Source organism: Lethenteron reissneri, chromosome 48, assembly GCF_015708825.2.
Source record: "Lethenteron reissneri isolate LAM-NWPU_2019-01 chromosome 48, ASM1570882v1, whole genome shotgun sequence".
Lineage (NCBI taxonomy): Eukaryota > Metazoa > Chordata > Hyperoartia > Petromyzontiformes > Petromyzontidae > Lethenteron > Lethenteron reissneri.
In genome coordinates this window covers 4,034,202-4,060,957 of record NC_083826.1, presented here as the reverse complement: position 1 = coordinate 4,060,957, position 26,756 = coordinate 4,034,202, and the positions used below count along the sequence as shown (strand labels likewise).

Genomic DNA, 26,756 nt, shown 5'->3' with positions numbered 1-26,756 from the left:
TGGTACAGATACAATGGGAGGCTGATCGATGCCCGGGTGCGGTCGGGGATGGCTCCCTATTAGTCAACCATGTTACGTATGCTAATGATCTGGTGATTGCTGCTCACTCAGAGGAGTTGGGGCACTGTTGCTAAACCTGGAGTGTGCTAAGTATTTTGTGCCACCAAACACTCTACTTCACGTGGCCTCAAAGTGCAGGCCTAGGATAGGGGCCGTAGTGACGTTACCATCACTTAGTGGCGAATGGCGGGTATTGGTATTGGTAGGGAGTGGTAGTGTAGCGGTTATCTTGCTGCTCTATGAACCAGGTGACCCAGGTATGATTCCCGCTCATGGTCAACACCATGACGACAAAATAGTAACTGGGGTGGTGTGTAAACATTGCTACTTGGGATACAAAGGCAGCTGGGCATGGTGCTGGCCACACTCCCCCTCGTGTGCCATGCCGGTTTTCATATGTGCTCGCGAACATAACTTGTTCCTAAAGTCTGTTAAGGCTAAACGGGATATCTTTTATAGGAGTGTGTGTGATGGGAGTGTATGCAAAACTCTGAGAGATTAACTTCTTTCGCACCGTACGTAGCAAACCGTGCTAATCGGATGTGCGGGGAAAGAACAAACAACACAAAAAGCAGTTCTAAATAATTTCGTTTTCATAGCTCCAGTGGCATCCGAACACAGGAGTTGTGTGTGTGATGGAAGTGTGATATGTATGTACATCATGTTGAACTTCTTTCGCACTATATTTAGCCAACCATGCTAATCGTAGGTGATAGGAGTCTGTATCCGTGTGAGTACAAGATAGGAGTGTGTGAGATTGGTATGTTTGTATGAGGTGCATAGCACCACACCACCGCAGCACAACTTCTAATATCCTTTATTCAAAATCACGGCGATTTCAGAGCATGGGAGACAGGAGCAAAATAACTCGCCAGGAAAGGGGGGGGGGGGTTTGCTCGATGTAGGCTGAGTGTGCTGGGTGTAGATTGCGGTGTGTGTAGATTGTGCTGGATGTTGCTATTTCATATCAGGGCGCTGCATGGGCTTGGCCCAGGGGTTGGTGATGATGCTGGGCGTAGCATCCTGCTGCACCCCCTTCTTGGAGCGGAAGCAGTATCGTCCGATGACCACTCCCAGCGCGATGAGTATGACGAGCAGCACCACGCTCACCACCGACAAGGCGATCACCATCACCTGCCGGGTACACGTGGTTAGCCAGTGGTGACCGGACTGAGACCATCAACTCGCTCCGCTTGAGAACCCGGGTTAATCACTATTTAGTCTGTGTGAATCTATGTGTCTGTGTGAAGCTATGGATCTCGTGCGAGTCTATGGGTCTCTGTGTAAGTTTACGAGTCTCTATACTGTATTAGCAATTTATAACCGGGCTGAGACAATCAATCTGCTTTACTTGAGAACCTGGGTTAATCACCACTTTTGTCTGTGTGAGACTATGAGTCTCTGTGTGCATCTATACATCTCTGTGGGAATCTATGAGTCTCCTGTGAGTCTATTGGTCTCTACGTAAGTCTGCTGAGTCTCTATTTAAGTCATTGGTGACGAAGAAGAGCCCATCCACCTGCTACACTTGATAACCTGCTTTAAACACTTATTAGCCTATGTGGGTCTTTGAATCTCTATGCAATCTATGAGTCTATGTAAAACCAACCCACTACACTTGAGAACCCAGTTTAGTCACTGGTGGCTGAAACCGCGATTCACACCCAGGCTGTCAGCAGTACTATATATCTCTCACAAAGCCAATGTGAACCAACTAAAAGACACCCAGATTTGATGTTGACCAGGCAGATCCTATATTTAAAGCGTAAAGAGGCCGAATGTCTCTTCATGCACCTACATGCTCGTGTGATTACTCGGTGCAGCAAGCGATGACTCGAGCTATCGGAGAGCGGACCGCACATAGTGGTGTGGGTGCATCCTTACCGTCCTGCTGCCGTCCTATGTCGGCATCGGCTCGGCGAAGTCGAGAGAGTAGCGCCCCAGGTTCCCCGTGAAATCACTCACGTCCAGCTTCACCCATGGGCTGCAGCACGGGGACCTGCGGGGCCCAGGGGAGAGACGAGGTGAGCGGGCACAGGGTGAGGGGTAGGGAGTGAGAGGTCACAATTATGTCGTTACCACCTTGGTTACCGTGGACTTTACTCGTCGATTCCTTCCGCCCCGGTCGAGGTATCGGTCTCTAGCAGACACTTGACTGTTTCGTCTCAATATCAGTGTTCAACCACCAGAACAACTCACTGACTCATCTACTCACCCACACTCACCTAATTGCTCAAACACCATCCACTCACTCACACGCTCACTCATTGATTCCTTCACCAATACTGAGGAATTGGTTTACGAGACATGACTGTTTCGTCTCATCCACACTGTCCCATCTCCATGCGTCCCACGTCTCCCACTGTTCCCGTCCCCTCGCGTGCCCAGTCTCCAACTGTCTCTGTATTCCCTTATCTTCCTATTTCCTCGCACATCTTATTGTCCCCCCATCTTCCAGTGTCCTCTGTCTCCCACCTTCCCCGTTTACCCTGCCCTGCTATCTCCCACCTCACCCCTCTCCATCAACCCCCGCCGCCCCCCACCTTCTCCCCGTGTGTGTCCATCCCCACACCTATAATTAATCTTGTAGACTCCGTCGATGCTGCCCACAGTTAGCAGCGCCTTTCTGTCCCCAAGAGCGATGTTCACTGTGAGGGGTTCCTCCGTCTCGGCGTCGATGGCTTCGACGTCCACGCTCCAGCTGCTCCCCGAGCACAGTGCCTCACCCCCGTGCTGCACCTCCGCCGTACACGCCGATACATCCCGCGCCAGCTCTCGCACCGCAAGGGGGGACGTGTCCGGGATCTGGGTGACGACAAGGAGGAAAAGATGTTCCAATCACAAATTATGGGAGGTGGTATAATTTATATTGGAGTTGCCAGTTAACCGTGTGCAAGTTAGACGCGAATGACAAATGTTTTTACACGTATACCACCAGAAATTGCCACTATCCTCAAAAATGCTAAGAAACCCATTAGTAACATCAGCAAAAACGAGCGCTCTGAACTCGCAAATTTGAAAAAGAGGGATGACATAGTCATCCTCTCGGCCGACAAGGGCAATGCCACTGTCATCATGGATAAAACCACATACAACAACAAAATCCAGGACCTGCTCAATGATGGCAGCTACTCCAAAATCAATAAAGATCCTACTAATAGCCTAACTACAAAAACCAACAAGATCATTACCAGTTCGACTTCTCTAATCGAACCAGTCAAATGGCTCTCCCTAAAACCTTCGGCTGCTAGACCACGCAGACTCTATGGTCTTCTGAAGATCCATAAAGAAGGTACCCCACTGCGGCCCATCATGTCCACGATCAACTCGCCTACCTACAAACTAGCCCGTTTTCTGTCGGATACTTTGCTTCCCTTTACTGCCAAGACCACTTCAGCGGTACTCAACTCAACTCACTTGGTCTCTCTAATCAAGGACATTTCACTGTCCCCTGATGATGTCCTCGTCAGCTATGATGTGGTTTCTCTATTCACCAAGGTTCCGGTGCTTGACACCATAGCAATAATTGAAGACTTAGTCCAACATGGACTGAACCCTGATGTCCCTACGCTGGTTAGGCACTGCCTTACCAACACGTACTTCACCTGGAATGGTACTTTCTACAAACAAAATGAGGGTACTCCCGTGGGTTCCCCCTTGTCACCAGTGATAGCCAATGTTTTCATGGAGAAATTTGAAACAGACTCCATCCAAACATCCACCCTGCATCCTTCCCTGTGGAAGAGATATGTGGATGACACTTTCGTCATTTGGCCACATGGCCTACCAGCATTGAACCAATTTCTCGGCCACATTAACTCCATACACCCATCCATCAAATTCACCATGGCAGTGGAGAAAGATGGCAAACTACTATTCTTGGATGTTCTGTTTGAGAGGAGGCCCAATGGCTCTTTGGGACATTCTGTCTACAGGAAGGCCACCCACACAGATTCCTATCTGAAACCTGATTCCCACCACCATCCGGCACAGAAGAATTCCCGCATCAAAACACTACACCATAGGGCCCACTGCATTTCTGACCAACACCATCTGACCAGTGAATTAGAACATGTACACCGGACCCTAAAGATGAATGGATATTCGGACCAGATTATCCGCAAAGCTGTTTCTCCAACCATAGAGAGACAACCTCCTGAGACTCCGATCAAAACCATCACGCTGCCATACATAGCAGGCGGTACCAAAAAGATTTCCAAAATCTTAAACACAAGATCCAGGTCCGATTCAGTACAGTGCACAAAATCCGTGATCTGATCCCATTCGTAAAGGATGTCATTCCTGACTTGCAGTACCCTGGAGTCTACAAACTGAATTGCATTTGTGGTGATTGTTACATTGGGGAAACGAAACGACACATATCAGACCGTATTCGCGAGCACAAGGCAGATTTGAAACACGGCAGGACGAATTCTTCCACTGTGGCTGATCACTGCTACAATGCGGTGGGCTCTCATGATATTGTTTTCTCCGACACCAAAGTGCTCTGCAAGCCGTCTGGATACCACCAGAGATTTGTCCATGAAGCCATCCAGATATACAAACATAGACATAACTTTAACCGAGAAGATGGATTCAAATTGAGCAATCATTGGTAGGATGTTATCAACCAGGTAAAATCTTAGTCTTCTTTTAGTTTCTTTCATACCCGTATCTCCAGTCTCTTCAACACTCTACTACACCCCCCAGACCCACTCAGTGCACCACTCCGGCATTGTGTGTCACACCGGCGATGTCGTTTCCCCCCACTCCCCCCTCCCTACTCCACACCCCCCTCCCGTCCCCAGCACCTCTCCCAGCTCCGGCATTGTTCTCATCGGCCGTTGGTGATTGGTTGGTGGCACTCAACCCCTCCCCCCTCCACACCCCCGCCCCCCTGGCTCCTCCCCCCCACCCCTCTTGCCTTATATAATATCTTGTTACGAGCAGCTCTTGTCCGCTCCAGCAAATTATTTCTTGCTGTGGGTGTCCTACCTGATGATGGAGGCTTGTGTTGCTTCCGAAACGTCACGATTTAATTTAGTTATTTTCATGTAATTTTATTTTAATACATTTTTTATTTTATTATATAATTTTTTATTACTATTTTTTATTTTCACCTACGTGATTTTACCGAAAGAAGCAAATAGTATGCATCCTTGCAGTCACGAAAACTTCAAATCTACAATAATTCTTCTTCATACATGCGTCTCTCTACATTGACACCGAATGTGCTGAACCAATGCTGCTCAATTTATGTGCTACCAGAAGTCAGTGCGGCTGATAGGATGTGTAAAATTACTTTTATATTTTCTATGTGGACAGACGGATTTGTAAAGCATGCACATTTTCTGCTTATTAATTGTATTATGCTTTCCTCAAAGGCGCAAATGGTTATTCAGTATTGTAGTACTGGCAGTGAGTGATGTGAGTAAGGGATAGAGGAATGACTGAGTGTTGGAGTGAGGGATGTAAGTCGTGAGCAATGTAGTGAGTGTTGTCGTGCTCCGGTGAGCGATGTCTTCGTTTCTCACCTCCACTGGCGCGTTGAAGACGCTCAGGGGGATGCTGAGGGTGTAGGAGGAGTCCGGAGAATCCACGCTCTCGGCAGTGACGCGCAGCATGCTGCAAGCACGCACAGGTAGGCACACACATACGCACAAACAGGTGCGCACACACATACAGGTAGGTACACACGCACAGGTAGGTACAGGCATATCTATTAACACACGTACAAGTAGGTACGTGCACACAGGCAAGCACATGCACATGTAGGAACATACACACAGGCAGGCACACACATGCTCAGGTAGGTACACAAACGCAAAGGAAATTACAATAACAACCGCCGTTCACCACTCAGTGGTGGAGACATCTCCTCGGCGCTTGTGTCTTGCTCGGTGCAATTTTAGGTACACAGGCAGGCGCACACACACAGGTAGGTTCACACACAAAACAAAGATCACCCATATAGCCTTAACAGACTGTTGGGGTAAGTGCTGTTAGCGAACACCTATGAAGGCCGAAACGATACATGAGGGGGTGGGTGGCCAGCACCACGCCCGGCCGCCTTTGTCTCTCCAATGGCAATGTGTAGTGCACACCGCACTAGATACTCATTTGAGGCTGAGTCTACCTAGGAGAATCCCGTGACTGGTCCAGATAATCACTATCAGTGGTGTTGGCCATGAGCGACAATCAAACTCGGGACGCCGGATTCGTAGCGCCGCGCAATAACCGCTACACTACCGCACACACAGGCAGGCACACGTGCACAGGCACGCACATGAACACGGAGTGTGTGTGCAGTGATGTCGATGATGATGTGGTGATGTAATCGTGTGTCTAATGATCTCAGGGATGTCATTGTGCTTCGTGACGTCAGTGATGATGTTGTGTACGTGGCGATGGTCTCTGATGCCATTGCACCCGCGCTGCTCGCCCGCTCACTTGCTGGTGAACTCGGTGATGTGCCGCGGTGCTGCCACGGTCACGATGAGTTTGGCGGTCGTCCCCGGTGCCAGCACGGCGCTGCTGGGGCTCACGGCACTCGCCCAGCCCAGCTCGTCACGCGCTGACACTGAGAAGGATGACGCCGCAACGCCGTGGTTCTCCAGGACCACAGAGAGGGACACCTCCACACCAGGCTGCCGCGTGGCTAGAGACGCAGGCGCCACGGGAGAGTGGCGAGACACGAGCGTCACGGGAGACGTGGGCGACACGGAAGACGTGGGAGATTCGGGAGATGTGGGTGGCACGGGTACCACGGGCGTCAAGGGAAACCCGGGCATCGTGGGAGACGTGGGCGACACGGGAGACACAGGAGACATGGCATCCAGTGTCAGCGGATGTGCGTGGGTCAGAATCTATCCACTGCTGGATGAAGGTTGTCCCCCTATGGCGTTCACCATCATCACGTACGTGGTGTGACTGTGTGATGCACTCTGAGTGACTATGAGAATTAGTACGACGGTGGACTCTGAAGGTGGACTGAGTGAATGACTTTGTTGGTGGAGTGTGGACTAGGTGAGTGACTATACGTGAGTAACTGCGATGGTTACTATATGAATGAGTTACTATACGAGTAAACGTCTATATCACAGGTCGCAATCGGGTACCCGATACCCGTACCCTACCCGATACCCGGCTACCCATACCCGGCCGGGTATCGGGTACGGGTACCCGTTTGCAACCCTGGCGCGGCCGGGTACGGGTAAGGAATCAAAACCCGTTTGCGACCTCTGGTCTATATAGGTGAGTGACTACGAGGGTGGACTATACGTGTGAGTAAGTGACTATATATAACTGATTACGTTGATGGACTATGAGTGATGGAGGATGGATTACAAGTGACTACGATGAGAGGTGGATAATGAGGGTGATTCTGATCCTGTGCCCCACCTTCCTCGAAGTTGAGCTGGGCGAGACGGAAGCTCTGCACGGTCGTGAGCTGCATGTGTATGCGGCAGAACTGGAGGCCTTCCGGATCTGAGCCGCACACCTCCACCATGAACGCCTGCAAACCAGCATCCGCAGCATCAGCCACAATCTAGCCGCTGTTGGATGAAGACCACCCCCCCTCCCCACCCCCTCTAAGCCATGACATTGTGTAACGAGTTAGTTGAACCGCAATTCTCACAGCCAGATTTAGCTCAATTAGAGACGCGACGCTTCTCTTCCCCTCCAACTGCTTCGATCATCTTCGGGACCAGATCCAGAAAATCAAACTAAACTCCTTGAAAATCGGAATTACTTCCTGAATTGGATGGGAATGCAGAGTTGTTCACCAACTCACTGGTGAGCGAACTGAAAGATTAATAGTTTGCGTGTCGGGTAGCGTAAGATCTTATCGCACATATTCCTAACTGGAAAAGCAATTACTTATGAATCATAAAGTAGACATATCACAGCTCTACTCTGATCCACCCCCCACCCACCCGATCCCTTCCGATCACCCCTGATCCCCGTGTCCCTTCCCTGACCCCAATGCTCACCATGGGGTCATTGAATTGCAAGGGGACCCCGAACTCGGATTCGGTGGGTGAGACCAGGTACTCGAGGTTGCCCATGTCGGAGAGCAGACGGACACTGGACATGGAGTAACCAGCCACGCTGCCCATCGGCTTCACCCACAGCTGATACGGCTCACCTGTCTCGCCACACAGCGTCACACCACGTCACAACACGTGGCATCACATCACAACACTTTGCATCACACTTACGTTACACCGCGTCACACCATGTCACCACATGGAACACTTCACGCCACATCACAATAACACTGCGTCACACCACGTCACAACACACTACACTGCATCGCACTCACGTTACACCACGTGACATTATGTTGACACGTTACACGTCGCACCGTGTTACACTGCATTGCGCCACATCACACCACACCATGTCACACCGCACATCATACACTCACCATGTTATCAATCACTCTTAAAACCTTGCAAGGACACTGGTGTTAACATTAACTGCATCAGAACATCACCAGCCCGGTCCGCACATCTTCATAAATGGAAAATTAAAGACACAAGCCACAATGGTGCGATGGTGGCCATGCAAGCCAAACTATGGACCGACCATATAGGAACCCCAGAGACCCATAGAGATACACAGAGACCCATAGAGATATGTAGAACACATTAACGACAAGGCAAAGTAGTATGACTGTGGCCATGCAACCCAAACTATGGACCATTTAGTAAATCCAATGTAGTCTGTGCTCCTTCAACGGAGGAAGAACAGCAACACTACACAAACTCTCTCTGCTCAAGCTCTCTGGTTGTGGCCAGCAGAACTGGACATTGACATGGATCATCACACATGCCACATGCACTACCACCACATACACCCACGCACACCCCACGTGACCGACCACCGTCACCCCGCGCGCCGTACCCGTGACGGGGCGCCCCGGAATCGGCAGCATGAACCCGTTTGTCCGCTGCAGCAGCTGAGCAGTGAAGTCGACCAGGCTCCGCCCGGTCACCTTCACCAGGTGAGGCCCCGGCGACCCCGTGACTTTGACCATCCAGGTGCCCGGGGTCACCGAGGTCACCTTGCGCACGACGTTCTGGCTGGAGGACACGAGCTCCTCCACGTCGGTGGCCAATTCACCTGACGACGGGATGGGAGCACGGCCGACATCAGTTGTTAGCGATCGTCTGAACTGGTTCTGGGCTTCCCCCGAGGTCAACTGAAATGTAAACGAGTACCTGGTGTGCAGTGAGTAAACGTCAGCACGGGCGTGGGCATGGCACTGGCCACACTGCCCCTTCGTGCGCCAGTCTTTAAAGATGCTCGCTAACAGCACTTGCCCTAACAGCCTGTGTAGGTTACATGGGGGACTTTTGTCTGTGGGTGTGTACTATAACAGAAGAAGTGTGCGTGTTATACCCCTTTTCCACTGACACATCTGGGCCGAGCCAGCGCAAAGGGTGTTCATGGTATAGGTGGTTTTTCCACTGGCTGTTTGCTGAGCCAGAACCACGCTGGCCTCACAAGACATCTGAATCTGGTTTGGGGACAAGCAGAGCCAGGTGCGTGACTAACAACGCAGTCATTGCTGCCGTGCAATGGAGGCGGTACCTGAGGGAAGGAACAGCTCCACAGTGAAGGAGGCCGGGCCGCTCACGGACACGGCGATTTCGGACAGCGACGAGTCCACGGGGAAGGTCACGTAGTCCGGGGTCGTGACCTCCACGTAATGCACAGAGACGGGCGCCGCGTTGAGGCTCAGCTCCAAGATGCCCAGCACGTCGGCCAGCTCGTCCTTGGTCGTCAGGATATACTGGCCACCCGACAGCGCTGTGAGGGTCTCGTATATGTTCTGATGTGGCTCGCTGGCTGTTCGGGGGGGGGGGGGAGGAGGGAGGTGGAGGGGTTGGTGATGGTGCAGTTGGGAGAGGGTGCAGAGATAAGGGTGAACATGCATAGGTGATATAAGGGGAGAGTGGGCAATGGAAAGAGAGGGCGAGTGAGGGCAGGATCAGTATGCAATCCTGTTGAGGCAAGGCGAGTGTAAGAAGTTCGGTGAGTGTGGGTAAGTATCGGTGAGTGTATCCGAGTGTAGGTCACCTTGTTGAGAGACAAGGCGAGTGTACTGAGTTTGGCGAGGGCTGGGTAAGTCAGGGGTGAGGGAGCTGTGCGTGGTACCGCGTGAGTAGAGGTCTCGCTGTGTTCGGGCCACACAGTAGGACCCCGTGTTGAACACATGCAGCCGGGAATCCGTGCTCTCAAACAGCGCCTGCACTGCATCCTTCTTCTCCGCCTCGTCCTTTGCTCCCGCATCCGTGAACAGGTAAATATCCGACCTGTAGGCGTGATGGTCGAGGTCACAAGGTCGCAGTGACTCCAAAGGTGACAATAAAGTCATGCAGCCAGCAACAAAATGGCACTATCAAATTTGTCAAAGACATGCGAGGCAAGGAACCGAGAGGTGGACCAAAGATGAGACAGAGAGACAAGACCAAGGAGGATATGGCGAACATTCGCCTAAAGGCAGGAGGGTACCGCAAGCAGGGCAAAGTGGACAAAGACAAGCAGGGCCGCCGAGCCTGGGATAAAGCGAAGGAGAGCGATAGGTCATGGTTACCCGGGCTGCGAGATCTGCAACGCAAGCTCCAGGGCTGTGAGCGCCATCTCAGGGCAGTCTCCGCCACCACCAACTTGCAGCGAGTCCAGTGCCTGGTACATCTCTGTCCAGTCCTTGGTGATCAATGGTTCGTAAACATCTACTCACACACACGAGGGAAACGCAGGGTCTCAACACGGAGCCCCAGCAAACCCGAAGCATGACCTTGTTTGCACAGAGTGATCTGGGTGGGGGGGCATGAAACAGTCAATACTAAACAAACTCTAAACAAATGCCAAACGCTAAATGGAATGAGTAGCGATGTGATCAGCTCCTGCCCATCGTGCAGTCTGCTCTGGCTCTCTCCACCGTCTGAATGAGGAAAGGTTCAACGTGGTTTTGGGTGTTTTTCAAAGTGGCAGACTTTAAATACAAACATATAAAGAACACAGACACTGGTGTTAAGTTCTCACGGCGTACTGACTGACGTCAGATGCGATGATGCGTCATTAGCCCCCGCCCCTGCTTGACCCCGAGTCAGATTCAGACGCCATCTTTGAGCCCAGCAGCGTATCACGGTTTGGTGCCGGCTCGGCTCCGCAAACGGCCAGCGGAAATATCACCCGTACCATTAGGACAGCTGGGTTGGCTCGGCTCGGATGTGTCAGTGGAAAAGTTGCAGAGGGGGCCCCAGGAAACCCCGGGGGCCACGTACCGGGGTCACTGAAGGTGACGAGCACATATGTCTCGGGGGCCTCCGTTTTGTTGGCCACTTTCAGCACCATCTCCTTGGTCTTGTCGCGCACAAATGCAATGTCGTCGCCCATGCTGCTCGTGACGTCCACCACGTAGACGAGCGAGTGCCGCTCAAGGTTGAACAGCTGCATGAAGATCTCTTCACCCAGCTCCTCCAGCACGCTGCCCGCTGTGATGAGAGGGGGTCGCCACATGAGGGAAAACGTGACCTGAACCCAAGTCCACCCCTGACAACCCCAAGTCTGACTTGAACCTCACCCCGGATACCTTAACTCTGACTCCCATCCTTACTTTACTTCACACCCTGACTCTCTCACCCTGGCTCTAATCCTGGCCATGACTCTAACCCTTACTCTATCCTCCCCCTGGTTACCCTGACTTGAACCTCACCTCGGATACCTTAACTCTGACTCTCAACCTTACTCTCTCACCCTGACCCTAACTCAAACTCTGATCCTTAATCTCAATGCCCTCTCTGTGTCTCATCAGAGTTGAGGAGGTTTTGGAATGCCACCAACGCCAACTACCCCACACTCTCGTACAGGTAGTGTGACGAGGTGTGTGTGATCAGCTGTGATCGTGGTGAGCTGTGTGGTGAGGTTGGTAATTAGGTGGAGCTGGCTCTGCGTCCCACCAGAGTTGACGAGGACGTCTCGCGTGGCGATCATGGCCACCTGCCCCGCTTCGTCGTGATGGTAGTGGTGCGGAGAGAGCTCCGGCTCCAGAGTCTCCTTGTTGATGCCGCCCGTCGCAGTCTCATTCTGCCACACATCGTTTATCCCGCCATGACTGCACTTGACTGCGTGGGGTGCGGGGGGTGGAGGGGCGAGGACAGAAACATGGTGATGTCCACAAAGACACAGCGAGGCTCGTAAAGCCAGATGGCCAAGCGCTAGCGCCCCTTGTCGCAGGGGTTACCGGTTCAAATCCAGCAGGCAGCACAGGTTATTACTGTGGGTTTATCGACCATAAAAACGCAATCTGTTAGCTTCATATAAAACATGACTGCTACTAAGGAAAACATTCGGCAGTTTCATTAGCCAAGTCTGGGGTGTGCGGATATATGCGAGCGAGCGGCGAGCAAGTGGTGAGTGTGCGGTAAGGTGTGCATAACGCAGGTGCATAACACGTGTGAGCTCACTTGCAGGTTTATTGCTGCATCGTCTGCCAAGCCTGTATCCACTGGTGAGCAGTGAAGCCGCGATGATGTTGTTCAGACATTCGTACACGTTGGGGTCACTGTGTAGCACAAAGAGGTTACAAATGCGTGATACATAGACGTACGGTACAACAGCAGCCTATGACAACCTGCAGTGCATGGTGGTCGACCCATCCAAGCAATCTCTCCAACAATGTATACTGTACGTAGGTGTTCTCAGCCAGTGATTCATAATAGATTTTTTTTTGTTAGGCCACTTAACGATCTGACCAAATCTGTGTCGCCAAGGCCACCCACCACCGGCATAGCCCAAAACAATTTGTCACGCGTTTAACGCGTCAATTTATTGTTTCAGCTCAACTCACTCGGTGAAAACCTACGTACAATCCCCATAACCTGTTGCATCTTATTGCAAAATTTGGTTGTAAGGATTGTTCCTAAACTGTGCCGTGCCCATAGCACAGGTCCTCGGGCACGAGTGTTGTAATGCGACTGAGTATTCATTGCCGTAGCCACCCTGAGTGTATCGCCACGTTTTTCTTTGTACAGATTTCCTTCGCTTTACGCAGTAGATGTGTAATAAGAGCCTATGTCGGATTCACGTGGTGATCGGCTTTGCCGGTCCCGCTTTACAGCCAATGGGGGGAGAGCCTGGGAGCGTGGCCTCGGCGTGATCACGGCATGTCAGCTAGGTGATTGGTTTTGCTGGTCTTGGCCTCAGCCAATGGGAAGACAAGTCAGGGGCGTGGTCCTGGGAGTTGATGGGGAATCTGGAACATTCGGCGCAGGCTATTGAGGATTGGCTGGAGTGTACCACCTGACCCAGGCGTTAAATAAGGGGAGAGAGGAGAGACACGTGGTCAGACACGGAAAGAAGTGAGAGGCCACGCGCGAGTGGGGCTCCGGGTGCCACGTGGTGGTGTGTCTCTGGTGGCTGTCTCCCCACTTCCTGTTGCCTGCCAGCAACGGGGAGTGTTTGTGAACTGCAAAGAAGTGAAATAAAAGGACCGATTCCACAAGCCGTCTCCAGCGTGTTATTACAGATGCATTCCAAAAAAGGGGCGTGCAAAGTGAAAACACCCAAGACAGCTGTCTGCCGAGTAACACATACAGTAACACACACACAATGTTGTCCGTCGGTCAACCGCACAGCCGAATCTGAGTGAATCCAAACCGCATATTGCGAATTTTAGGTATAAATAGGTTAGCCAAACCCACGTAAAGCGAGGGAAATTTGTAATTAAAGTTCCCTGTAATGTGAAGTTGCTCTAATAACGCGCCCTGTCCTACCGGGTCCTACTGGTGAAATGTGCCTGACAAATGTTAACGGTTATCATTACACAACATATTCACACACCCGTGTACAAAAGACAAAGATCCCCTAGTTTAGCCTCACGATTGTTGGGACAAGTGCTGTTAGGGAGCACATATGAAGGCCGGAATGGCACACAAGGGGGTGGGTGGTCAGCACCACACCGGTTGGCAATATTTTTACACCGCACGAGGTACTCAATTGAGGCTGAGTCGACAATGTGCACACACACATGGAGCATATGGAGAGAGGGGAAGATGGGGGGGAGGGGGGGTCTGGGAAGATGGCGCGGGAGTTGGAGGGGGGCAGGAGTTGGGGGGGGGCGGGGGCTTGCCTCGTGTTCGTGCAGTCTATGCAAGTGGCCACGGTTGAGTTTGCAGTTTCTGGAAATGGCAGGTCCATGTTCACTGCAGGAGGGAAGGGTGGAGAACAGGCAGCAATGACATTCAGTGTCCAGTCGCGTAACTATCAAGTGTACAGGCGGTGCAACTGCACCGGTGGCCACGCACCTTCGTGGCCCAAGTACATTTCAAGTGATTGCTCGAGAGCAGTGCATCTCAAACTGTGTTGGCGGGTGGACCACGCAACCAATACAAACATTCCCACACAACCCCCCGCCCCTCGTGACAAAACGCATTCGCTTCTCTCAGTAATACAGAATGATGAGTGTTACCGGAACATAAAAAAATAACGCAACTAAAAGGGTATTTTATGGGGGGTATTTAGATCTTAAGTGTTAGGGTAGTTTAATCAGGGTAGTTTATCTACGGTTTATTAATTAAATATAAAAAAAATATGAATTAATGGACAAAACACATGATATAACCATTGTCATTATTTCCAGATCAACCTTGATTTGCATGAGCCAACGGACCACCTCGAGGGTCGTGGCAGACCACGAGTGGTCCGGGTCCGCACTTTGAGAACCCAACTTAAATTGACTACTACAGGGGTCTGCGGAAAAGAAAACAAATACAGTAATAACATCTAGATTTGAAGTTTTTGTGACTGCAAGGATCCATACTCTTTGGTTTTTTCGGTAAAGTCACGTAGGTAAAAAACTAATTAAAATAAATTAAAATGAAAACAACTAAATTCAAACAAATCACGACGTTTCGAAGGCAACACAAGCCTCCGCCATCAGGTGGCTGCTCCAGCAAAATTACTGTAGCGTATGAAGAGCAACAAACAAAAACAAGAACAAGAATACATCTTAAAGTGACTATGTGATTATGTACAAACAGAAAATCCAAGAAAAGACAGCAAAATATTACAGAAAAAGCACCGTACACCAACGCTGTGTGCAAAAATCCCAGTGGGATGCAAGTCAAACAACAACAACCACAAGACAACTTATATTAAGGCCATCAGTCTAACTCCGTACTACAACAAAGATGGCCAAACCAAAAAACTTTTCGAAATCACCAAAATAAAGCCATAAAAGCTCTAAAGTCGAGATTGATGCTATGGGGTGGGGCCCCCTTTACCCCGTGCTGTGAAAGTGATTGTGCTGCGCTCCGCATTCACAGAGCCACTAGGAGGCGCTGGCTCGTGTGCGTTTTGTGTTTGTTTGTGGCCGATGATGATGATGGACGATCCCCAGCGTGACTGTGGTCATGGCGTCCCAGACCATAGAACGTATCGCTTCAACCTGCCCACTAACATCTGTTGCGGGCAGCGCTTCATTTATTCAATTAGCATCTCGGGAAGCCGTTGAGTGGATCTTCAAACGAGGCATCTCATTGCATGTTTCCTCGTTTTATGCGGGCAGATGCAATCCAATGATGGGGCGAACAAAGCGAAATCGCGTACCATGGACCGCAAAGACCCAACCCACAATGCACCGCACGCGGAGATGAGCTGCCTGCTGAGTAGTGCGTACAAGACAGTGCACTACATGCAATGTCCCATGTCCGACCGCACAGCAGGGACAATTTAAACCACATATAGTCAATTAATGGATAGAAATAAGTTAGCAGCATATATACGTAAAATCGCACAAAGCGCAGGAAACTTGAATCAGCTTTCCCCGCCTTACAAAAAGATGAAGGGATGGCCACGCTGGGCGCCTGCCGTGCCCTGATGCGCTTGAGGTTTTGATGAATTAAATAACTTTATAAGTTATTTGAGTATGCGGTATGGGGGTCACCACAGCAGTGAGCGAGTGGAACAAGGTTGGACACACTGGTGGGTGACGTGTACAGATGGGCACGACCCCTGCACCCCACGTACCCAGGGCCTCCAGGGGCATCAGGTTGCCCTGCTCGATCCAGTTGGTGTTGGAGTAGAACTTGTTGAGAATGTGCAGCATTTGACCCAGGCTCTTCCTCGCCAGGGCTGGACTGCTCATGTTCGCATAGTTCATGGCAATTTTGCGGAACTTGCCCAACTCCCCTCTTGCTGCACACACACAGACACAAGCACACACAATGGCCCTGGGTGCAAAGCCATGAGAGCAAGCCAAGGCTGCAGGGCCCTTTAGGTGGAAACATAATAAGAATAGGTTGTACTCTTTTTCGGCAATTTAGCAAGTGTTAAGATGTTCAAACACAAACAGATACATTTAGCAAGGAATCAAGTCTGCATTAACCACACGTACTTATGGTGAACATGATAATATATGCATTGTCTTTGAAACTGATTTGCCGACAATAGAGACAGCCTTTTTATGGCCTAGTCTCACCAGTGTCAGACCAGAGATCAATGCCAAAATGCGAACATTTCAAAGCCTATGCACATATCAGAGCATTTATAGCTCGGGTTGAGCAGTTTTAATCTTTCAGACATTTTTGCTCGTCTCAAAGTATGAAAAATAAGAATAGGCTATACCATTTCTGGAAATAAAACCAGTGTTAAGATGTTTTGTTGGAGTGGGCATCAATATATAATAGGTGACGTTTCGGGCAGTGTACCTTATTCGCGTGATTTCGAAAAATGAAATGATATATAACATACAAATCCGTGAGTGTACTCACAACTTATCCAAAGACAAAGATCCCCCCTATAGCCTTAACAGACTGTTGCGGCAAGTGCTGTAAGCAAGCACCTATGAAGGCCGGCACGGCATACGAGGTTTCGGTGGCCAGCACCACCACGCCCGGTCGTCTTTGTCTCCCCAGTGGCGATGTTTACACACCACACCAGGTGCTCATTTGAGGTTTCGTCGACCTAGGGGATGACCATGACTGAGGCATCATGGCCTATTAGGTGGATGCTGTTGTCAATTCATCACATCGAAAATGTAAATGATTTACAACATACAAGTGCGTGGGTCTCCTCACACTCACTCACTCTTGTACTCACCCAGCCGTGTACTCACCCACCCGTGTACACGTACGTACACCCGTGTACTCACCTACCCATGTACTCACCCACCCGTGTACACGTACGTACACCCGTGTACTCACCCACCCGTGTACTCACCCCACAAGTGCACTCGCCTGTGCGCAGACGCACACTCGCGGCGGGGGCATAGAAGGGCGGAGAGGTGAGAATGGGAACCCCCGCGGTAAGGGGATGATGATGAGTGGATCACCGTGGCTGGGGTGCGAGAGGGGACCCGAGTCCCCCGCGGTACCTACTGTCTCTAAATAGCTCGCAGTTGGCGTAGTAGGAGGTGATGTCGGGATAGGACTGTTCCATTAAGTTGTTCCCGTCCACCACCTCCTGCAGAGCCTTGACCAACCTCACCGCCGACACGTTACCTAGCAAGAGGGGGATCAGAGACGGGTCACTCACTCAGCTCACTAACGAATCCCCTCACCACCCCGTGTCTCACAAAGCCTCACCTTCCCGCCATCCTCTCACCATCTCTCACCTCACCACCCCGTGTCTCACAAAGCCTCACCTGCCCACCAATCCCCCCTCACCCGATCGCCTCACCAACTCTCGCCTAGCCAATTAATAATTTAATTACCTCACCTCACCACCATCTCTCGCCTCACCAATTAATCCCCTCAAAAGGTTCACGGTTCGTCCCCAGCGGCCGCCCCAGTTAATGCTGCGCTGTGAATTTAACCACGGGCATGTTGATCGCAAGAGTAGGCCGTTGTGTTCCAGCATCATCGTACACATAACGACCAAAAATAATACATCGCACATAACTCAATTGTGGTGATACACAGCAGCAGTCACCGCACCCTACTAGCAGCAGACAAATGCGCGCTTGCAAACCAAAGGGACAACTTGCCACTGGGGGGTGCCCTGCCACACGTGTAGAGATGTGATGTGATAAAGCGCTCTGAGACGCCGTAGGGCACTACGTGAAAAAAAATAATTGTTAAAGTTTCACCTTCCCGCCAATCAATCCCTTCACCACTAAACCTCGTCATCACTCACCTCGCCAATCAATCCCCTCACCACATCCATCTCACCACCTCTCCTCTCTCCCCTCTCGTCCTTCACCTCCAAAGCGTCTCTCCCATCGCCTCCCGATATCTCCCTGCGCCTCGTCTCTTATCCCCCTCCTCGTGTCTCCTCTCACCCTCCCGGCTTTTCCCTCCTCCCCACCACCACCACACCGACCCGCTCCCATTATCTCCCCGTTACCTCACCTTGGTAGTACGCCTGGATGAGCGTGGTTGGCGTGAGCGGCGAGAGACCCTCCAAGGCACCCGGCGCCAGCCCCGCTTTGCCCTCGAGGAATTTCGCCACGGCTCTCAGTACCCCGGTCTCCGTCACGGACTCGTCCGTGTGGTTGGCCAGATACGTGCCCAGGGAGGCCTGGTTCGGGTAGAACCCCGCGGCGGGATCATGGAGCAGGGTCAGGGTGAAGATCAGGGTCAAGGCGAAGGGCACGGCGAAAGTCATGGTTAGCGTGGGTTGGGGGATAAGGGAAGGGTCAAGGGGGTTAGCGAGCGATCGACGCACAGGCAGGCGTGGGTGATTGGGAGCGTGAGTGACAACGCTGACGGGTAAGATGATTTAGGCAGTGAGACTGACGGATGAAGGATTTAAAGAGAGGTTTGTCAGAATTGTGCGGTTGACAGACCGGCGGGGTGAACGTATTAGTGAGTGACGTGCCAATGTGACACACACACCCACAGCCTGGACCTGGTTCTAAGCAGGGTCAGTTTAAATCTGGCGTCTTCACTCCCTGGACCTTGGCCCCGTGTCTCTTATCCGTCGGACATAGGGCCAATAAATCACATAACTAGACACACCATCACTAGGAGCGACACAATCGATACAAAACAAAACAAAGATAAAGGCTGTTGGGGCAAGTGCTGTTCGCGAGCACGTATGAAGGCCAGCACGGCACACGAGGGGGTGGTTGGCCAGCACCATGCCAGCTTATTATAATAACCGTGCAGTCTCCAACTTCTCAGTTTAGCAGAAATTACCAGATCATCAGTTCACTCCGGACACATCCCTTGACCTGGGCATCTGGTCCAACACCATGTGAGACTAGGCTCTAAGGAAAGCTGTCTCGGGTTTGGACCAATCAACTTAAAGGACAGTGTATACATTATCAGAGTTATGTTTTTTGTTTGCATTACGACTGCAGGTATTGTGGTCTATGCAAACATGACTTCTTGTAAAAAAAGGTGTCAGTTTTGTTGCCAGATAAAAGGGTAAAAAAACAATTATCAACTTCTCCACAAATTAGCATTTTTCCGCAAAAAAAAACACAAAAATTTTGACTTTATTACATTTCTTATATTTAAAGTCGTACCCATCAGAAACCGCTCAATGTAAAGATTCCGTTCTTTTTGTTTATTAGAAAGAACACAAATGAATGAACGTAATACTCTATGAGGGGAAGCTCCTATCTTTTACCGTTTTCGAATTATTCACATTTGAACACATAAAATGTATATTTTTTTCGTTAAAAACCGCCTGAATCCGAAATATCGCAAAAACAATAAAACGTAGAACAATGGTTATCGCTTTAATTGTACTTGCTGTTTAACGCTCTATCAAACGAAAAAAACGCAATCTTATATTTTGAACAGTTTTTTAATGACACGCACAAACATGCTATGGGGCACTTAAATTAGAGATTTGGGGGCCTTAAAATGAAAAATCTAGGATTTTCAGATTTTTACTGCGGTTTGTCCTAAAAGCTACCTATGTACCAAATTTCTACTTTCTACCTTCGTCGAGAAGTACCCTAGAGGTTTTTGAGACACAGAAATTAAGGTATTTATTTATTTCGATAGTTAAGGCAGAGTTCTCATCAAAAAGCCACGTATCAACAACGCTCCCTAATAGCAGACTAATTGACTATGCAGGCCGGAGCTGCGGACATGTGCCGTGTAGGGGCTACTACCACTGAGGGTTCCCTTGGCGAGACTGCAGCAGGGTATGGTTAAGTTAAGATGTGGTTATTTTTTTTAGTTAACGCTTCACTGAGTGTCATGACTGTTGCAGGCCTACCACGTTTGCGCAGATAGGGGGTAATGGTTGCTTCTCTATAATCCCCAATGAGTAATATACGGTGTAATTTATTTCAAAATGTGGCAAATTTGGACCATGATGCTGGCACACAATAGCAGATGGTGCGTAGTAATATTTTCATGGCTACTACCACCACCACATTAATGAGGGCGGCCACTGGATTCGAACCAAGAACCCTTGCAACAAGCGGCGTACGCGATACCTCTAGACCATGACACCTGGCTATGAGCTGCTGGGGCGTTTAAGCAAGCGCAATGTGGATGTAGATCCTTATTTCTTATTCCCTGAATGATAAAAGTCTATTTTGTTGTCCTTCCCCCGCACCTCTGATTAGCACGGTTGGCAATTTAGGGTGCGAAAGAAGTTCAACATACGTACAAAGGAGACTTGAATCTATTGTTAATGCTCAGATGGGTGATCTGCACCAGGACTTGCCAGGTCTAGGTGTCTCTATGTAAATCTATGGGGTGTCTTTGTAAGTCATTTATGATCGGGCTGAGACACTTAACTCGATACACCCTCACCCACCACCGGTCGACTCGCTACACCCAGGAGTAGATTGGCGACACCAGTTAGTCGAGCAGATAGGTTGCGCGTGGTGGGGTAAAGTGTGGGTACTCCCAACCTCTTCCAAGACGTACTGACCAGCAGAGTAGGCCCAATAACTCTACCTCCAGATAAGCTCTCCACAGCTCCCTGTAGTGGAGGCCCTTTTCCACCAGCAGTGGCATGACTAAACAATTGCAGGGCTGCACCTTTATATGTTGAACGATTTACCATGGTCAATATGTTTTACTGCTCACAAGCACCATTTGTATGCAGTATATAGTACTGCCCATTGCACAACTGTTCAGAATGTACGTGAGTAGAGAAAAAGGCAAGTTCGTCATATTTTATAGCGTTTAAACGGACATCAAAGTGGGGTTTTGTTTGTTTAATATTGTTGAAAAACGTTGTTTCGTGGTCTGAAAAAAAACCTATATTTAGGCTTGAGAGTATGCAGTAGAGGAAGGAGTTGAACCTGGACTTTAACAGGGGCAGGCAGGGAGTCGGACAGCACGGATGGCTGCGTGACACCCACAAGCGTGGCGTGTATTTGACAGGAGAAGTGTGAATTTCAAAAGTAATTTTGGGCTGGACAACTTTTGTTGCTGGAAATATATTTCAGTTAATATCCGATTTTTGTGCACTGTTTTCCGTTTATACTCTTAATTTATATCTGCACCAATTTATGTCTGGTTTGATTTCTATCCCATTGTTATCTCTTTCACCTTTGTTGCATTGCTGTGCTTGTTTTAATCTTTTAAAATTCAGTTTGGTGACCCGGGTGGTTTTGGCCAACGAGACTCATCCTTGTCCCTCGAAGTGCTCATCCGGTTACACAAAATACATTTGAGCCACCAATACGCGTTTCACATAAATGCGTCAGAAGTGCCTACTGATTGCCGAAGGCGGACCGCGCAATGATTAACCAGCCGACTCCACCTCGCCCAAGGTTTATGACCTCTTATTTTTAACAACAATAACAACTCACAAAATTAATCATCTACAAACGCCAGATGATTCCAAAGTTGCACCACCATACTCCTGAATGAGACCACATCAGCCCAGTGCTCCAATCCATCCACTGGCTCCCAATCCCATCCCAAAACAGTTCCAAGATCGCGATCTTCATCTTCAAGATCCTCCGTGGACTCTCCCCTGTATGCTTCTCACCTCACGCCCCCCCCCCCCCTAGGGGGACTCGCGTACCCTGGCGACGTGGTAGGCCTCGGCAAGGTAAGGTAATTTACCCTTTTTACCGGGTAAAAGGGTAAAGGTGTCGGCATGCCAAGGGGTAAGGTAAAGGGTAGGGTAAAGATAGCTCGTAAGAATTACCCGGTAGGGTAAAGGTAGCGTGAAGTATTACCCGGTAAATACGGTGCCTTGTTTATCGCTAAAAGCTCAGTGGCGCAGTCCGTGGCCTCCATTTAATAAGTAATGTTAAACAAAAACTTTTTTTTAAACACGCTTTTACTAAATGTACTCGTAATGGCAGAACTCCACGACTCCAGAAAGTGGCCCCGAAGCTTGCCATAACGTAAGGGGCCGTGGTGATTTACAGCCAACGTGAGTTGACTGTGGACAATTAGACCCAAGCCGAAACATAACATATAAAAAATAATGTAAAATATATATATTTATTAATTTGTGATAATAGAATATCGTGTTGTCATCTGTATGACATAAATATACCAAGTTTGCAGTCGATACCACATTGGGAAGTGGGTTAAAATTGAGTTTCAATATTTGAGGATATAACAACGACAACAACAACAATAACGACAACAGACAGAGTGAGTTAAAATAAAGCGTGTAACATTGGAATCATCGAGAGTATTCTATATGATTAAAGCGCTCTACCTAGCATTTACCGTTATAAACCTTTTTCATGTGTAGTATCCTAGTAATACCCTGTAATCAGGTAATTAGTATGGGGTAAGGGTAAAAGGTAGGGTAAAGTTAGGCTCGTTGCTTTTTACCTTACCTGCTAAAGGGTAAAAGGTAGGGTAGAGTGATTGCATTGTGGTAAGGTAAAGGTAGTCTTGTTTTTTTACATTTTAACTTTTACCTTACCTTGCCGAGGCCTACGCCGTGGTGTGAGTGGGGGAGACGTTGGGGGAGACGGGCGGAACTCCGGGGGTCGTGGGGATACAGACAGAGAGAGATGCGGTGGCGAGGGGGGCGCATGGGGACACAGGGAGACACCGGGAGGGAGAGAGAGGTGGTGGGGGAGCAAGCCACAGAGACACTGATAGGGCGACACGGGGAAAGACAGAAGAACAGAGAGACACGGTGGCATGATGAAACATGGCAACCACTCCAAAAACAAGGAGCACATCTAAAATACTACAGCGAGTTGGCACAATGGGGAGCACAGGTGGTGCATCTGCCAGTCATCGAAGTTAACCCATAACACCTTGGTCTGTCCCGTGACATCCTTCCAGCAGAGAGCATTCGGCACTTAAAGTGGCCTCAAAGTGCACCTAGCCTGGCACAAGCGCTGTGGTGATGTCCCCACCACTTAGTGGCGAACGACGCTTTTTGTTGTACCCGGCGGGAAAAAATATATTTCAAAACTTCTCAAAACTTAAAAACATAATATATACATACACAAGAAAATTTGAAAAAAGTGGCGGTTTTTCCAATTTTCTTGCTGTGGATTTCACACCTGATGATGATTGCTTGTGTTGCAGTCGAAACGTGAGAATTTTTTATTGTTTTATATTTACATTATTTTATTATTTCCCTTCTACGTGACTTTACAGAAAGAACCAATAATATTAAACGAAGTTGTTAATAAAATCGTTTTTATAAAAAAAAAAATTTTTTAATTAAAAAACAGTGGGCTCACATGACATTGACTTCTCCAAGACAGAGGTTTTCTGCAAGCCATCTGGCTACCATGTTCATGAGGCGATCCACATATACAAACACAGAGACAATTTCAACCGAGAAGATGGATTCTGGCTCAGCAATCATTGGAAGGACGTAATAAACCATTTCGGATCTTAACTGATTGTGTTCACGTTTATGGTGACTTTCAGACCGCAGTCCACTCTCTGGCATGACTATATATCTTGTATTCTCCGCATGGAATGGATTCTTTGCTCTGCTGCAAGTCTCCTAGCACCACTCTTCCATTGACATATTTCGTTGCTTCCTCTTAGTATCTTTCACTCGACGGTCAAGGGTATAGTGTATAGCAGATTGTATAATAATAAATAGTATAAAATTGTAATGTTTAATACAATGTATAAGGCAATATATAGTATCGTAATTGTATAGTGAATATACAGCAGTGTGATATACAGTAGGGATGGATAGAATAATACATAGTGTAATATTGTTTTATATTATTTTATTATTTCCCTTCTACGTGACTTTACCGAAAGAACCAAGAATATTAAACGAAGTTATTCTATATTACACTATGTATTATTCTAAGGAATAGGGTGGTGTATAGTAATACAGTATATAATTTAATGTTGGGTTTGTCTATGGCAGCATATAGTATGGGGTAGACCCGTGTGATGTAAGGGAAAAAAGTTTAGCTGGAAACATTATATTTTTTGCGACATAGAATTGTAATGTATTACTTACTGTTAGTAGCTCAGCTTATTGGAGAATATATTTAGTATACTGATGATACTATGCAGTTTATACTTTAGTTTTTTTTTACGTGGTTGTTTAGTTACTGCAGCTACATACTATTAACATTCCTTCCCTTTATTAATGCTACCCCTATCCCCTCCCTTTAATGCTGCTAATCCTGCATAATGCACGGGCATAATGACTTTGAAACCCCCCGCCCACCTCCTACGCATTTCACAAGTACAGTAGTACTAATCACATACCTGCATTTCCCATAAATATGCTAAATTCCTCTTGATATGCAAATTCTTTTGTCAAGGCGCCCTTCCAACCCAGCTTAAATATAAGCTCCAAGCGTGGTGGTGTTTCATGTTTCATTCAGACGCTGTCTCCCCGACAGACCTGGTCTTCACCTGAGGACGGCTGCTTGCGTTGTGGCCGAAACGTCGTGAGAATTATTTTTATTGTTTTATTTTTATTATTTTATTACTTCCCTTCTACGTGACTTTACCGAAAGAACCAAGAAGATGAATGCCTGCAGTCACGAAAGCTTTAAAACGAAATTTTTAAAAGGAGTTTTGTTTTTGCATTTAAGCGAATATATTTTTTCCCGCCCCCACGGATCGCGCGTGTGCGTTGCTATGGGAACCACGACGGTTCGTGCTTTGGCGCGCGCTCAACGTAGAGTAATATAATAATTAATAGTACTAAATTGTCAATTTAACTACTTTACAATTAGAAATATAAACCCCAGTTTGTGAGTTAAAAGCGTCGCAAGTTGCGTATACAGACAGACAAAAAATTACTTTTATAGGTAAGAATTAAAAGTACTTGCAATAATAATTTACCTAAATGTTTACATAAAAGACCCATTGACATTGAACCGTTTAGCCATGTTACTTAGGGGGGAAACGTGTAACGTGATTAGATTAACCCTAATCTTTATCAATCATATAACTATATTTTTTTAAAGCAATTTAATGATAAATAAAAATACAACTTTGATCATTACCTCATTAATTAAAATAAAACCCAACGCACGGTGGGAAAAACAACTGCCGCTCGCGCGCCAAGATTCGATTCTTTAAATCGCTCACAGGAATCGAAGGTTGTCGATTTCTTTAGAATCGGCCTATTCCCGTTTAATCGATACCACAAACGCTCACACAGATATCGATTCTCGCCAGTCCTGTATAATAATCTTAACTTTGGAGCTTTCGTGACTGCAGAAAGAACCAAAGAATAATTCCTGTATAATAATAGTTCAATTTGTAACGCGCGCAAATTTGCAGACGTAGTGGCCGCAACTCAGAGGTGCGGAGCCAAGCTCAGAGTCGCTCAAAAGCACGTGGTTGTAGAGGTGAGTTAGTAAGTGTCTCTTGAAGGAGGCGATTGAGGTGATGCTGCGAATGTGCAGAGGGATATCGTTCCAGACTGTTGGGGCTGCCACCGAGAAGCGGCGCATTGACACGTTGATCATCCTGGATCTTGGTATCAAGAGGAGGTCGTGAGTCGCGCTGCGCAGGCATCTGCCGTGTGCGGAGCTGCAAGTTGTCAATAATGAAGAAAGGTACGGCGGGCAGGCGGATATGAAGGCGTTGTGGCAGAGGCAGGCGGTCTTGTATGTGACCCTACTGGCGATGGGTAGCCAGTTGAGAGCGCGGAGACAAGCTAGTGAGTCGAGACGGGGATGAGTGTGGGCATTGACGACGCGTGCTAGGTTGTTTTGTAGTCTTTGAAGTTTCTTTAGGTTGCCAGCGGAGGTCCGGACTAGGACGGAGTTGCGATAGTCAAGGCGAGACCCAACTATGCAACATGCCAATGTGTTGGCAATTTCAGTAGAGATGAGAGGACGTATGTGTCTAAGAGCCTTCAGGTGAAAGTTACATGAGCTGATGATATGGTTGGTTTGACGGTCGAAGGATAAAGTTGAATCTAGGATGACACAGAGGTAGCTGAAGTGGTCGGTGAACTTGATGCTGTGACCGAAGATGTGTATGTGTGTGGGGAGTGCTGCTGAATTGAGACGTTGCTTGGTACCTAACATGATGGCCACTGACTTTTTCGGATTAAGGGCTAGGTTGTGTGCAGTGAACCATTGTTGCACGGCGGTGGTACATTCCGAGAGCCTCTCGAATCCAGATGCATTGCTAGAATCGATGGCGGTGAATAGAATCGTGTCATCCGCGTATGAGTGATGCTTAACACCAAAGCTTGCAATGAGCCGGCCGATCGGGGAAGTGTAGGCTGTGAAGAGCAGGGGACCTAGAACGCCACACACTTCATGGTCATCCCCCCCCACCCCCAAAAATACAAAAGTCTATTTTTATACTTTTTGCATTGTGTACAAC

The 26,756-nt window shown here is 48.6% G+C and overlaps 1 protein-coding gene across 6 annotated transcripts; it reads right to left on the bottom strand.

Moving 5' to 3' along the window:
- Positions 1-861: 861 nt before the first annotated feature.
- LOC133354617 (von Willebrand factor A domain-containing protein 7-like) lies at positions 862-25,482 on the bottom strand. Of its 6 annotated transcripts, none has more exons than XM_061571607.1 (20): positions 25,418-25,482; positions 22,888-23,062; positions 18,426-18,594; positions 17,454-17,576; positions 16,105-16,272; positions 14,207-14,279; positions 12,543-12,640; positions 12,036-12,200; positions 11,361-11,570; positions 10,667-10,805; positions 10,228-10,385; positions 9,661-9,918; positions 8,971-9,189; positions 8,055-8,209; positions 7,462-7,576; positions 6,511-6,718; positions 5,595-5,685; positions 2,633-2,865; positions 1,945-2,059; positions 862-1,194 (listed from the first exon to the last, which is right to left on the bottom strand). In XM_061571607.1, exons 1-19 carry the CDS (start codon positions 25,420-25,422, stop codon positions 1,960-1,962), a joined length of 2,862 nt encoding a protein of 953 aa, XP_061427591.1. In that variant the 5' UTR covers positions 25,423-25,482; the 3' UTR covers positions 862-1,194; positions 1,945-1,959. The 6 variants fall into 6 exon arrangements, with proteins under 6 accessions (XP_061427591.1, XP_061427592.1, XP_061427593.1 ...); XM_061571608.1 differs by lacking the exon at positions 25,418-25,482 and adding an exon at positions 24,808-25,373; XM_061571609.1 differs by lacking the exon at positions 25,418-25,482 and adding an exon at positions 24,819-25,373.
- Between the last annotated feature and the right edge of the window lie 1,274 nt (positions 25,483-26,756).